The sequence below is a fragment of the Streptopelia decaocto genome, assembly GCF_964273445.1.
Source record: "Streptopelia decaocto genome assembly, chromosome: 5".
NCBI classification, from domain to species: domain Eukaryota; kingdom Metazoa; phylum Chordata; class Aves; order Columbiformes; family Columbidae; genus Streptopelia; species Streptopelia decaocto.
Window position 1 is genome coordinate 22,280,691 of NC_138659.1, and position 15,521 is coordinate 22,296,211.

The window sequence follows — 15,521 nt, forward strand, 5'->3', positions numbered from 1 at the left end:
CATATGAAAAATGCTTACTTTTTCTATCAATTCTGATCAAAGTATTTAAAAGGAAAACAAGCTTAAGTAAGTATTCCAGAGACTGAACACTTACCGTTGCATTATGACAGTCCAAGCCTTTAGTGTTTGGATCTGTAATTTTAAAAGTACCAACAGGAACATCTCCTTCTATTTCTCGAGCTTGTAGATTAAATCCTTTAAAACCAACATCTTTAAGTGCTTCTAGAGTCACTGTGAAAACAGATGTTTTGAGAAATATAAGTTTCATATACAACTAAAACCTCTTAAACATTTCATAACTAATTTCCCTCACTCCAAAGCACAAGACTGCATGTACAAAAGTTACTTAAAACCCTTACAGTTTTTTAAAATGTTGAGATTAATGACAGTTTTTATTAATTACCAAGACAATGACAATAAAGGAAAAGGAAGAAATTTGGAGAGACATTTCTGTGTAAAAGAACATGGAATATACTATTTACTGACAATTTTTAAAGCAATTCTGCTCTACAACTTTCTTATTAATCTAATTTGCTCCCCATGCATACTCAGTATATTGGCCAATGGCCTTGCTGACCAAAAGGTTATTTTCTGTGTAATTAGGCCCACAAAGTCAAAATAACTATGGGAGGAAGAGAATTGCATTTCTTTCTATCTCTGTTTCAAAATAAAATATTAACTTTTGCCTAAGGTAGAATTGCAGAATCATTTTTTCTTGTGTTACAACTGGAAAAAGAGAAACTGGACAGTTTGGCTCTCATATTTTGTACTAATTATTAAATTTACTAAATACTAAAAGTACTAAATACTAAAATTAGTAATAATGAACTACTTGATTTTACTCAAATTTTGTTACTAAAGGAACTCAGAAAAATACAGAAAAGAGCAGTTTCATGTTTTTTGTATATCCAAATTAAAAATTAATTTCAAGATGCATAATGAAATTTTTATCATTTATTATAAACTTGCTCTGCTAATGAAAGTATTAGGCACTTCTGCAAATAAAATCAGACTAATGGTTTATACCCAAAGGTATGTGTAGTCTTTAAAAACAAGGACAGATAAACTTGGAATGACACTGAAGTCAAGGCAAGGACCAATCACACCTTGACAATTTAACGTTCCAAATACCTGCATAATTAGCCTTCCTATTTGTCATCAACTTTCAGTCCTAATTCACTATTTTTTCGCAGGTCTCACAGAATGGATGATATCCAACCCTCGAATGCAATCTTAAATCAAGCACAGATGCAACTGCAGGAGTGTTGGCCACAGGTGAAACTGCAATACACTCAATGGAAGGGCAACCTTATGCAGCTCCCTGAGACCAGGTACTGGGTGCTTACAGTTTGAAGCAATAGAAAAGTAGTTCCAAAGAAAGAAAAGCATGGTTAGAAATAAAGGGGGGGAAAAAAATGCAAGGTTAGTAGCACTGGGATTCAATATTTTATGGTAAATCCCATATAACCTCACAGAGAACAGTCTGCAGATACTTAAATCCATCCATCATTTTGCTGGTAATTCTGTTTTAAAAATAGCTATCAGTAGTCAAACAGCCCTCCCATCCTTGAAAGAGTTATTCACATGTTTTTCCAAGAATGGCAGCTATGATAGGACTCTAATGCTTCTCCATTCTTCTCTCTACATAGCACTCTCTATGGAAGCACATCCATGCTACTAGGTTCAGGTAAAACAGAATTCCAGATAGACAGTAGCTACTTAGTGAATAATGCTCTTTTTCAGCTACTAAGATACAACAAAGGACGTATGACAGCATACAACTCACTTCCACTTCCATGCTCCTTCTAGCAAATGGCTGGAAAAAGAAGCATTAGCAAGCCACTTAAAAGTATGACACCACCATGAGATGGCATCACAGTGTGGAGAAACAAGGCTTTCAAGGTGTTCCATACAGAGGGCAATTTGGGATTAGGAAGATAAAAAGGTGGTTTAAGCCACAATAGCTCCACCCCTGCAATTTGATAAAATCTGGGATGCAGCTCCTAGAAGGATGACTCAAAATGTCTCACTCTTGAGTTGCCTTATACTGTATCCTGATTTTTTATTTTCCTGTAAGATGACAGCATGCGAACATCTAACGAGTAGGATCTCTTTGTATTGCATAGGCCAGATACAACAGCAAATACTTAAATACTAAGTTAAAGAGCGACTAATTATTAGTTCAGTTTGGCCAGCTGCCCCATTTCGTTTTCATTTTGTCACAAAAACTATAGCATGAAGTTGATGTATTTAGTAGATAAGGAAAAAACAGATAATGTATTGTCAGTTATACAAATACATACCTATTTATATATATTTAAAAAAACATTTCCAAAAGATTTGTATCTCGGGTATAGACGAACAAGATTGAAATTAAAAAACAAAACAAAACTAGACTTAGAGGGAAATTGGGGAATTTTGGTGAAGACTGGTAATTCTGAGAGACACAGATAAATATTTAATGACATTCAGATTATTTACCTTGGACTTCATTTCCTGGCTCAAAGTTATCAAAAGATGCAGTAATAATATATGGTGGTGCAGAAGTCTGTGGTTCAGTTTCATAGTTTGGTAACAGAGAATCACAATCGATTGAGTTATTTGTCTGTGGAAAACCAAGGATTCCAGGCAAAAATATCCCACAGAACAAAAAAACAAAGCTGGAGTGTATCCTCATCTGTGGAACAAAAAGACAATATAGTTTATAGTAACTTATTTTTAGTAGTTGTCATATTTGACAAGTATTTGCTTTTCTTCAGGTCAGGAAACAGAACAAGCCTAGAAAGCTGGGCTTTCATTGCATTCATGTATTTGGAAGAAAATAAATTAAAATAAATTACCTATACACACTTGCAGAACAGTGCAATAAATAACACAAATATTTTGATTTTAAAATATTAAATTATTAATGGAAATTTAAATTCTCTGGTTACATGACAACAATCCACTAACAGCCATGTCTGCTGCACTACGACTTTGGACTAGAAGAGGCTTGAAAGAAACTCCCTCGTTGTTGAATCGGCAGATTTAGCTCAGCTCCTTCATTATTCTCAATCCTTGGTCTCTCAAACTGCTTTTTGTAGATATAAACATGACTGGCATACTCACTTTTTACTGCTTTCCCTACTTCCACTTCCCAGAGACAGCCAAGAAATCTATTGTCAAATGCCAGGAACTCTTTGAAGTTTTTAAAAATATTTGCTTTCTGAAGGACTTAAGAAGACTTTCACAAAGTCCTTTGGAACATCTAAACAATTTTGAAATACTGAATTGTTAGTGCATGCTTCCTGTGGGTTAAGAACAAATTATACCCAGTACAGAAATTCACAAAAATAACTAAGAGGTGGGACTGAAGCCAAGTCAGTGGGAAGAAAAGATATTTTCTTTATAATTCACTTGTAATACTGACACTGATGGTCAACTGTTTCTAAGAAAGAAAGGAAACATTTCCCCACAGGATTCTCAGGTGTTTAATACTGGATTTTAAAGTTCAAAGATGTTCAAAGTCTAAACATTCAACCATGGCACCACATAATTTGTAAGGCCATTACTTCTTACAAATATCTCCCCGTTCCAGTCACAAAAATGCTGATACAACTGTAAAATCACAAGAAGTATGTAATAATGCTATTTTTCATGTCTGTCTGCTACAGGGTTGCCTTGTGTGATACAATAAGCTGTAACAGAAAGAATTAAGATATTTACTTGAGATTTTTTAAAACATTTCAAGCGCAACATAAGAGATATGTTCAATTTGTATTGTCTACCTATGTATCCTAGTTTGTGCATGAACGCATACGACCATTCGGTTTTGTATTTGCTAATAAGTAACAGAATCATCTGGAAGCAGGGGGGAAACCTTCAGAACACAATTCCAAAGAACCATGCACTTAACTCTGAACTTAAACAACTTTTTAAAAAGCCACTGAGTCAACAGAAAATAAAACAGGTGACAGTGAAGTGCTGACAGATTTCCTATAGGAAGATGATTAAGGTTTGCATGGTGTCACAACCAGTAAGTGCAGCAATCAGGAAAGCTGTATGTGCGAGCTATCATGCCTTTAAAGCAAATGAAGTCTATCCCTCCCAAAAGTCTCACAAAAATGTCACTTAAATGTGATCCTGGTAAGCACTGTGTTTTGGAATCTATGCTGGGTGCGGTTATCCAATCTCTTGTGATGATTTTGACATGGCCCACCTCTAATTAAATTTTAAATACAGCATAGGTGCTATTATATCAACAGATGGGGTAAACAGTGATTTAATACAAACCAGTCCGTGTGTTGTTGAAATCTTTGTGTGACTCATGGAGAGACAGAAAAAAAATCTGTTTCTAATTAGATGTGCTATTTCAAAGCACAGAGTCCTTAGCACTAGCTTAGTTGGGACTGGAAAAGTGTCTGGAGCTGCACTCCACCACAACAGAAAACCAATCTGAACCCTCCTTTCCTCTTTCTCTAACTCGAAGAGAGCCAGAAACACAAGCACAAGTTGAAACACGGCTGAATGCCTTCACTTTGCATCAGCTCTCTGATTTAACAGTTCAAGGCCTATTCTATGAGTCTCATCATGTCATCCTTTGGAACTAGGTTTTAGATGAGCAAAAGATATTAGCATCTTACAAAATTCCACATCGAGACTTGAGGCAGAAGCAGAAAACAACTTCCATGGAACCCAAGTTCCAATACATACTCTGCAATTACGTTATCTTGCATCACAAATTTACCTTTTCTCCATGAAAATGTAAAGAAACGTAAAGTAAATATTTATAAAATAGAAACATAGGAAATTCTGGCAAATAAATTATATTTACAAGCTTCTAATTGGATATGATTATGAAAGGTTAACTCTATCCTCAGTTCCTTCATCTGATAAAAAACATTCTAATTCCTTACCACAGATACAAACCCTTCTTCCTAGAAGACTATATGACCCTTATCTTTGCAGTACCTGAGCTGCTACCTTAAGAATCCTCTTCCACATCTAGTCTAATATGACTTCAGGCCAACAATTATGTCTCTGGGTGCTAGTTAGTTAGCTATGGCTTTCAAAGTCTAGTGGACTTGGGAAGAGACACTTTGATGGTTTGCTTCTCCAGAGCCTTGGGCAAACTTCTGAATAGAGACAAAAGTTGTTTTAAAAGCCTTTACATATACAGGATTTAATTAATATGATAAATACTTTTCTGTAATTTGAAAAACACAGTCCTGGCAAGTCCAGGACTGGCAAGTCCATCCTGCCAATGCTTTAATTTTCAGTCCTGTATACCCCTTTCTAATCCCATTATTTATGAGTAATTTTCTCCTTTCTTTTCTTCTAAACGTTCTTGATGAGCCACAGACTTACTGTTTAGCCTCTGAGAATAAATATCACCAGTCAGTGAGCACCCTTGTCCACCACATCCCCAACAACACACCTTATCTCCCGAGTGCTGATGCGTGGGCATCCTCCGGTGCCTCTGTGGTCAGTGTGGCGGAGCTGCAGCTGGGCAGCGTGGCTGCCCCAGCAAGATGAGAGGGAGGAGGTGGGAGGCTCGGCCAATCGGCAGCAGGGCGGGGCACTGGCGTGGCCAATCGGGGCCCGCCCTGCTGCCGCCGTGGAAATTGGGGCACCACAGGCGGGACTCCCTGCCCAGATGGGGCAATGACAACACCCGCTCCCAGGGGTGAATCATACCCCTGACCTCCACCACGGCATCCACCACAGGTAACCCTTCCCAAGGTGGTAGCCTTGGCTACTGGGGTGACTAAAATCTACAGAATTATGCTGTACAACAGCCTTACTAATATTTCATGAGCAGCTCCAGTAAAATGTTCTATGGAAAAGGCAGAAAATTCCAGTCACTGTAACACCACCAAGCATTTTCTCATAGCAAAGAGTTAATGAAGCTGTTTTATCTCATGTATCTTGTGGGAAATATCTGAAGTTATGGCACCTGACCTGCATTAAAACCCAAACAGTTTTTTTCTTCAGAAGCATTTTCACAAGCTCTCTGCTGAAGACTGGGAAAAGTCCATAAGCTGGATGACATTACACAGACATGACTATTTAACCAGTGAATAACAGGAATCAATGAATCAAAGATTGTTCACAAAAAACTTCAACTTCTTAATGTTTATGCATTTAAAATAGACTTAAAATTCAAAATGCTGATAGCATTTTAAGAACGTTATCTATTTTTAAGATTTAGCATATTTAAATAACTGTATTCTCTTTCAGTTAATCACCTTTAACTAACGAGTAACATTTTATTTACCTTATTCCATTATGAAAGACACTGCTTCCTATCTTCTACTGTCCCTTGGAGAAGAGATCATAATCTTTTTTCTCTTACTGTACCATCAAACTTACCATTGATACCAACGTTATAAATAGCGATGAAAATGCACGCTACACACCACAAATGCAATTGCATACTGGCAACACCATCAAATAAATGACACAGCAGAGGAATGTCAACTGATTGCATTAGAAACACATAAACAAAGAGATGGGATCTTACAAATGCACGTGTGAAAGACCTCCTGTACTACTGGAGGAGGTACCACTGCCTGGGAGACAGTGAGAGGTAACTAGAGGAATCAGAACTATCACTCCAGGCTACTCTGCACAGCAATAACTATGGATATGAATATTTGGTTTGATGGGCAGGTATATAAATGTCAGGCGATGAATTGCTGTAATCTTGGTAATATTGTATTTATAAAGAAGCATAGATAAGACAAGAAATATGCTTATGTTTCCTATGACACTAATAAAAGACTACACTGAATAAGCTGGTAAAGACTCAGATCAGTTTACAGTGTGAGAATTGTAAACCTGCTGTCCCAGCTCTTAAACAACATACTGCTTGTGGTTTATTTCAAAGGAACAGTATTTCCACTTAATCAAACATAGGACACTGATTCAGTAGTAACTTATCTGTAGTCCAGAATTGCCATTTAAAAAATTCTGAAAACATAACTCTTTTTCAGGTCTCCACAACTGAAAGGACAATTTTGAGACAACAAATTATGTACTAACTGAACTAGTGGTGATTTCCTGACTCTGGTGAAACCACGATTGCAAAGTTTGCTGCATACTGAAACTACTGTGCAAATGCAGATCAACCCTATGCTCTATGCACATGCACTGCCCTGGTGCTCGGAATGCCCTCAATGCATGTTCCTGTGGGAATCTTAGCCACTTGGGGTTTTTTAGATCTCTGACTGTATGGCAGCCCAGGTTACAGAGTTGGCTGGTCTTTCTTTAAAATAATCACATTAGACTTGTGCCATCAAGGGTGAGTCAATTCATTTGAGGAGCAAGCCAGGGAAAGTGGGAGTGAGGCCAGAGTCCAGAACACTGAAACGAAGGGGATCCCTGCTGCGCAGTGGGTGAAATTTTCAAAGGGTACATGGTGGCCAGAGGGCAAACCATCTACTCACCTAAGCAAAGGAGAGTTTTCTTGAATAAAGGACTGCACACCCTGGCAGAGTTCTCTAGAAATACCTTTTTTCTACTAAAAGCTGTTTATGTCAAATCAGACCAAGCAGTCTGTTCCCTTTTTCCTCACTGACATTAAGACCTCCAACTGCTTTCATGATCCTCAACAGCCTTCAGCTCGCTCTCTAACTTCTGAGCCAAAGATTATTTTTGAGCTGGTAACTTACCTTGTGATTCAAAATACTAGAAAGCATAAGAAAGCTTCAGCTAATGCCAACATATATACACAAATAACAAGGTAAAAGACGTTAGGGTTGTTTTTGTCGGGGTCTGGTACCCTTATCAAACTGCTTTGATGTTCCCAGTGTGCAGTATTGATATACCACTGAGTCTTGGACTTTGCAGGAGAACTGACAAACTATTCACTTGGATACCTCAGATGTGCTGAGAGTCAATGAATGATAAACCAGTGGCCACTCCAAAATTATTTCAGAAAAAAAGTGCATAAGAAGTGGTTTTACAGATATGAAGAGATGAGATTATAACTAAATACACCTTTTGTTGAGACCTCCAAACTGACTCTATGAAATAATAACAGTAAGTGGGAAGGAAGAGAAAGAAACTTTGTTTCTTCCAAACACTATTTTCTACAGTTCTGACAAAGAAAATTATTACTAAACATCCTTGCCTTCTTTTAAGTGCCAGCTGCCTTCCCAAGCTCTCCCAGTCTTTTTCTTTGTTTCCTCCTTGCCCCCAGATGGAAGGCTAAGAAAAAGTCCTGTAAGTATTAAAAATAAGATTTCCTTTCCTGACTCCTACTTTGGCAATAAAAAGAAATTTCTGCAATATCCTACATTTAATCTCAAAATGAAAGTGGTTTGCTCAGTGTACAGTATTAGTGCTATTAAGAGAATGTTATCATTGTCGCAGTCCTCCAGCATACTTTCTGTAATTTGAAAGTACTCAACTGAAGCTATTTAGAAACACATTCTACAGTCTAAATTTAGTGTTGAGGATTCTTAATAGGCTATGAGAATTGTATCATAATGATTATAGGAAGAGATATGTCTATTTACTTTTCCTGCAGTGTTTCTTGTGCCTTGTACTAGTGTGTCAATATTTATATCTTATTTATAAGGCTGTTAAGAATTGCCACATTCTTTGTTTATAAAGGAACACTATTCTGCTTTCGTTCAGTAATTATATTCCCTTCTTAAAAATACACTGACATATAATACAGTAGAATTGCTTGCTGCTCAAAATAGCTCTAGCTATAACTAATTATAGTGCTCAGGAAAAGACTACATTAAAATAGTGCATTGTAAGAGGCAACTAAAATTTACATGGTATATTTTGAACTCTCACAGAAATATATTAAACATACTCTTGATAAATGTGTAACTATCTGATAATTCAGTAAGCTATTAATTTATATATTTTGCTAGAAAAAAAAGAAGAATGTATGAAAATTATAATTTCTCACATAATAAAAATTTTCAACTCCTTGTTGTCTTTAATTTCTTGTCTTTGCTCATGTTCATGCTTTTCTTGTCTGATTTAAACCCTGCCAACTTTAGTGTAAGTCTGGTACTCTATAAGTAACAATAATGGTCCACACCCCGAAAGTCCTAGTCAGATGATGACACTGGGAGTCTCACATCAGAATTAGTGGGCAAAATTAAAAAAAGGTTTGACTTGACTATAAAAGAGTAGAAAGGGAGTGATCAAATAGATTGCTTCTACAGAGCTTTTTTGCCACATTTATGTGCTGCTTGGGAGAAACACCTGACACGAACAGGTCATACAACTGCAATGACATGTGAACATTGTGTCATCTTATCTCACGTCTTAGGCAAGCTGACAAATAGTATTGTGCCTATGTGCTTTTAAGGTGAGTGCTTGGGTGTGCCTGCAAACATATCCAATACTTCATATAAGCCACAGTGACTACTATTTACTAGTGATTTACCAGACTCTATATTCAGATTTAAGCCAATGTAAACATCTGTTCATGGAACTATATACATTACAGAAGAAGGATCCCGTTACTGAGATTTGCAGCCCAAAAGTAAACTGGAATCTTAATATTAACAATCAAATTTGTTTCCACAGTCACAGAAAAACTAAACAGTCTGTCTTATATATATCACCTACTGGTGTTACTGAAAATATCTATTTGCCTGTCATTTGTATCTATGGATCCAGAATACTTCAGGCACAATTGAAACATGTTTACAGGCTATTTTTAAGTTCCTGCGGCCTAGAAGATTCACCTATATAGTGGAGTTAATGTAATGCATATATATGCACGTATGGTTCCCTCATGAGTGAGCATCTAGGGTTCAGTAATCTAAATTTAGCTTTGGAGCTTACACCGATCCGACAGAACTGAATGAAAAATACCATAGCTACAGGATACGAAACACCAACTGGTATAAACTCACTTAGCTGATGTACTCTCATTCATTCATTAAAAAATGTTGACTGATTATGCTGAATGAGTTTCGACTAATTTGAGAGAAACATTGTTGCATGTGCACAACTGATACCCATGACATCTGCACTATGTGATCAGACTATGCACAGATCTGCTATTAATAAGCTCAGAGCTGTAGCTTATAAGAGGTTTGGTTTTTTTTTTTTTCAATCTCCTAAACCAAGAGAGAGATGTTCACACTAGTGGACATTCTTTTGGACTTCAAAATCAACTAAAACATTTGGGACCCACTTCTTTGAAACTGTAACTAAAAGAAGTTTATTGCTTGTCTTTATGTCAACCTATACAAGATGTTCCTAGGTAAGAGAACGTGACTGTAGCTTTGAAGGGCCTCAGGCTCACCATTTATAGAAGCCAAAAAGAAGTCATCATAGAAAGAGGCATGTTTTTTTGACAGGCAGAGAGGTTGTCTAATTTTGTATAATAACAGGTGCACAACTACTTGAATACAAGAGCATAAAGGAAGCTGAGGAAAGACAGAAGGTCTTATGGGTTTATGTGGTTTCTGATAACATCAGATTCCCAAGCAATAGCCTGTTAACAACATATTTTCCAGGACATGATCAACAAGCTATTTGATACTGTACAGGTTTCCAGCAACAAATAGCAACACTTCCACTGCATCTTTTCTATTCCTCTTTGAACATGCCTTGCAAACAGTCGTGAAATAATCCCCATAGCTCTTTGTGAGGCATGGAAGTATTATTATTTGTACCTAATTCTGAAGAGGAGGAAACCAAGTCACAGAGGGATTAAGTGACTCGGCCAAGGTCATAAAGAAAGTCTGCTGCCACTCATGGTGTGTGTCAGTCCTTGTCAGCACTCAGTGACACTCCCTGAAAAGTTCACTCAACCCCTTTCTCTGCGTAGGCCAGCATCTTTAAGATTTCATAAGCATCATCTTCCACCCTACCCTTGACTGAAAGAAGAAACTTCATCAGCCCAGGTCAGTCAGGCTGAGCATGATCCTCAGTTAATGGCTTTTCTGCTCTTTCATTTAGGATTCCTGATTATTTCCAGGATTCTACTTTATTTTCACCTCTGCCAGGAATTCCTCCTAATGGACTCTTTTAATCCCCCTTTCCCTCCCTCATCTTCTTCAAATTCAGGTTTAGGATTCTTGCATTCTATATAACCTGTTTCTACATAAAAGCAATCCTATACCAGTAATAGCTTAGTTCCTCCATTATAGTAGTAGAAAGCAGCAGAGACACTTTTTTTTTCTTTTACTGATTCAGTAATCCACCTCTTCAGTCCATGCATTAATTGTGCTGCTCCAAGAGCAGGAGTGCCTTTCCTTTAGGTACAGAAAGAGTCATTTTGTAAGCAAAAGAATAGCCATGAGAGCTGGGGGACCTGCCATCTCTTCCTTGCTCTGTCACAAATTTCCTGTGTGACTCTAGCAAGTCATTAATCTCTATATGCCTCATCTAGAAAATGGGATAATGATATTTAACTATTTCATTGGGAGGCTTTATGGTTATGAAACGTGCTGAGCTCCTTGGATGTAAGGAAACTGCTGTCAGAGTAAACAGTAATAGCATGATTATGTTTGGTGGCAAGGTTTTAGGAGAGTCACTTTGTAACATCAATATCACAATCCTGCATTACGCACACAAGCCTGGCTAATCGAGTGAGTCACTTACTGTGAAATTTGTGTTTTACTTCACTTGTGGTATATCTATGCATAATGTCTGGACCCTAAAGTCAAGATGAATAGTTAACACCCTGTAAGTATGTGGAAAGAGACACCTTCTTTAGACAATGACACATCCTTTCTCTAGTCTTAGATTCTAACTGCCAGCATCAGCCTACAAAAGGTTAAGAAACGCCCACGGGCTTTGAAACCTGCTACAGACTAGTATATCCCACCATGTGGCAGATCAGAGTCATAGACTGTACCACAGATACTAGTTTCTTGTTTTTTCTGTCTGATACTCCAGAAAACAATGGGTCTCAAACTAATATATCTGGCATTCACATACTCTTAGATGGGAATGCAGCTATAGATTCTGAATGTATTTGTGAAAGAGTAATTCATTCAGTCAGTGGGAACCACAGATGCTTAGAATCTCTACACGTAAAAAAACACGTAACCTTTTTTGAAACCTCTCTATGGATGTAGGTACCTAATGTTAGATACAAATACTCAGCAGTTCTAACTTTCTAAAGCCTCACTTCTCTCCAGTGTCCCATCCTCTCCCTCCTTCTCATCAATATTTCCTGCTTGTTTGTTTGTTTTTTTCCTGTTAGCTTGGTTTTGTTTTTTCTTTGTTTGTTTTGTTTTTCTAAAGGTTTGTGTTCCTTTAATTGAGAAGAAGGTGTGACATCAAATACTCTTCTGTACTGCTTTTGGCCAGCATAACAGGAAAAATACTGTGACTATCTCTTACAACCTCAAACAACTCATGCTGACAAAATGACTGGTAACTTATTTTTGGGCAACAGCTTGAAACTGATGCTTCTGCTTCCACCATAGCAATAATTTCATTTGCGATAAGGAATTAATACTGGTCACCTAAATCCTCTGAGATGTTTTAATGTTGATACAGCATCAATGAATGTGCTTTGTTTTCCTCTTCAAATTAAAACATCACCTGAAGTAAACATATCTGTTTATATACATTGTCTGTAAATACCAAATACCTCACTACTGGTGTCTTTAAAAGATTCTTGATATTCACAGCCAGTACCTTGGTTATAGGAAATACCAAACTACCTTTTTACTTGAAAAGAGAACTTAAATCAAGCGTTCGTTTTCATCAAATACAAATTACTAAATTACAAAGAATTAGAACAGTGTTACGTAATAGAGAAACCATTTATATATATATATATATATACACAGAGAGAGAGAGAGAGTGCTACGCTTGTATCACTGTCTACAGAACACATTCTCAAAGGTGAGGCATGGCTTTCATGGGGTCACTAGGAATGTTATCACATCCCAGCAGACATGTAGTCTTCTGATGGTAGTGGCACTAGAAATTGTAGCATTGGTCCTATCTAATAAATTTACTTCACAATGCTTTAGAAAATTAACTGAATTTTCTCTAGGAAACATCTGTCCAAAGGAGACCCATATTTTGGAAAAAATATGAGATCTTGGGATGATAAACATGAAGTTCACATATATTCTGTCGCTGAATAAGGATCCTCTTATATGTAAGTCACATTTCATGGTTTCTTATCTTTACAATTAGGAGATTCCACATCATCACACTAGTGCCTATTTAACTGCTGTATCGTTGGAAAGTGAGCATTTCTGAATAGAGACAAAAGATGTCATTTAAATAGATTTGTAGGTAGCTGTACTTTCGAGTTACATCACCAAATGACTTGATTCATGTCAACCCAAGTAAAACAAAAGACTAGTTATGATGTGTAGTGGACAGAACTCATATAGCAGGTCAACAGGTTAAAATATTCATTCTACAATCAGTACCTTGGGAAACACACATGGAATAATCAAAGTCCTGAAAAGAAGAAAAAATTACCATTTACTCTAGCAATTTTCAAAAACACAATCACAAATGAGTGTTGAAACAGGAATTTGTAACACAGGACCACTGTGGTTGTTTCTGCTTGACAGTGTCTGAATAATGCAAATTCTGTTAGTAGCCATACATTAAGGAGATGACAAATGATGAATTATTATGTTAAGGTTACAAATGAAATGCAGGAATACATGAATGGACTGCTCCTGTTCTCTCAACTGTTTTCTTCCTGATTCTGTGCTCTAGTAAGCCTTTCTGATAATAACAGTTTTAATATATATGTCTTAAAGAGCTCAATACAGGCTCTTGCAGGACAAGTCATAGCCTATATACTACAGGATACAGCAATAAACCTCTGAAAAAGCTCTTGGATTAACTTTACTCCAAATTTTAAAACAAGAAGGATCCACCTGTTTCACAAATGGCTGCAAAATAAACATATGGTGACAAGGCCTGCCCACCACCTAAAACAGATCATCCATTAAAGCTGGAACTTTTCTAGTATGCGTTGATATTCTAGAATCTGCAGTTTTAAAATTAAATCAGGTCATGTAAGATCCAAATACTTGCTTTCAGCAAAAGGAAAGCAGTAACCACGTTGTCTAAGCTGACATCACCAACAGGTCTGTACAAATCCACATTTGCTTATGACAACACAGAGATTTACAACTGAGAATAAGCCCTACTTTCAACTCAGAAGGCAGCGTCTGCCAGTAGGACCTAACACTCAGTGAAGAAAAATGTGAGCTTGGCATGACTAAGGTAGGCATTAGGAGATGTACAGCTGGGAGTGGATAAACTGGAATGGGCAAGGTCGAGACTATTAAAATTTGGCCTATTTCTTCTACTGAAAAGCTCACTGAAGGATCGTACAGTGCCAAAGTACTGTATTGTTGGCATGTAAAGAATAGTAAAAATAAACCAGTCTTCAGAAAAGGTGTTAGGAAGAAGAATGTGTATGACAAGTTCATGCAAATTAGGAATTAAGAAAATTTAGTAAAATGTGAAGAGGCATTTAAAACACCAAAGGAAGAAGTTAGAGATTACTTATTTTCCCCTGAATCTTGGTCTTGATATGTATTTGGCTATATGGATGGAAAAAATTATATAATATAGTATTTCATGCCCAGCTCATTTTTGAACTTCTCTTTCAATCTAATTTGAACTGTGTGAAATCATAAAGGACATACCATACCATGAACCTCAAGAAACTACTGTGCCAAGACTGCAGAGTTCTTAAATTGTACAACCTCTTGTGCCTTGCTAAGACGGGTAGGAGCATGTAATGGCTGAAATAAGTAAAAGGGGAGAAATGGAGTGAGAGAAGCAAGTGCTCTACTAGACTGAGTCCTTGAAGTGAGAATTGTAAACAATCTGGAATTTCCAGTTCAATGTTTTCAAAGCTTCTGAGTCTGAGTGACCCTGAAGTAGCTCTAAAGGACTGAGCAGAACACTAACCACAACCAGCAGTTCCCCATTCATCTTCTGGCAAGAGAATGAGTAGGTCTTTGACAGTTACAAGACAATTACAAAAGCAATGCATATAACCAACAAAACGATCAGTGGCCTAGCTACCCTCTGAATGAAATGTGTTCCTTTTTCCTTTATCAATATTAAATGCTTAGTGGGTAACTTTAGGAAGTTTATTATTTCAGAACATAAAAATTAACTTTCATTATAATTAATATTTGTAATGTTTGGTGTTAAAAAGTTCAGAGTAAAAAAATTAACCTCCTTTATAATTCATATATATAATAATCCTCAAATTGTAATGTTTATGTGGTTAGCTGCAAGGTACCTAAAGTTTTATACATTTATAATTTATACTTTGAAAGTGTTTAAGTGTCTTTTAATTGTAGAGGGCCACTTTGTTGGAAGGGTGCAACCCAAAGTTCAAGGACTGACACTGACCTGGGTGGTGATGACTTAGAGCCCTAGGGAACTGGGATGCCCCTTAATTTATTATGATGCTGGCTGAGACACATTATCAAATTTTCTGGCCTCTTGGTTAATGGTAACCTTGATTCTCATTCCCTCACTAGAGAAACACAAGCTAGTTAAGATATACATGTTCACCAGTATGCTGTGGTAGTTTTATGCAA

The 15,521-nt window shown here is 36.9% G+C and overlaps 1 protein-coding gene across 24 annotated transcripts in view; it reads right to left on the reverse strand.

The window, feature by feature from the left end:
• LOC309440586 (uncharacterized protein) overlaps positions 1-14,658 on the reverse strand; it is a 60,640-nt gene extending 45,982 nt beyond the window's left edge. For all 24 annotated transcript variants that reach the window (XM_082054396.1, XM_082054401.1, XM_082054383.1 and 21 more), the window contains exons 1-3: positions 14,610-14,658; positions 2,482-2,677; positions 95-231 (exon numbers count right to left, since the gene is read on the reverse strand). In XM_082054396.1, coding sequence (XP_081910522.1) covers positions 95-231; positions 2,482-2,677; positions 14,610-14,612 — 336 coding nt within the window. In that variant the 5' untranslated portion in view covers positions 14,613-14,658. The remainder of the gene's footprint in view (positions 1-94; positions 232-2,481; positions 2,678-14,609) is intronic.
• Positions 14,659-15,521: the final 863 nt, after the last annotated feature.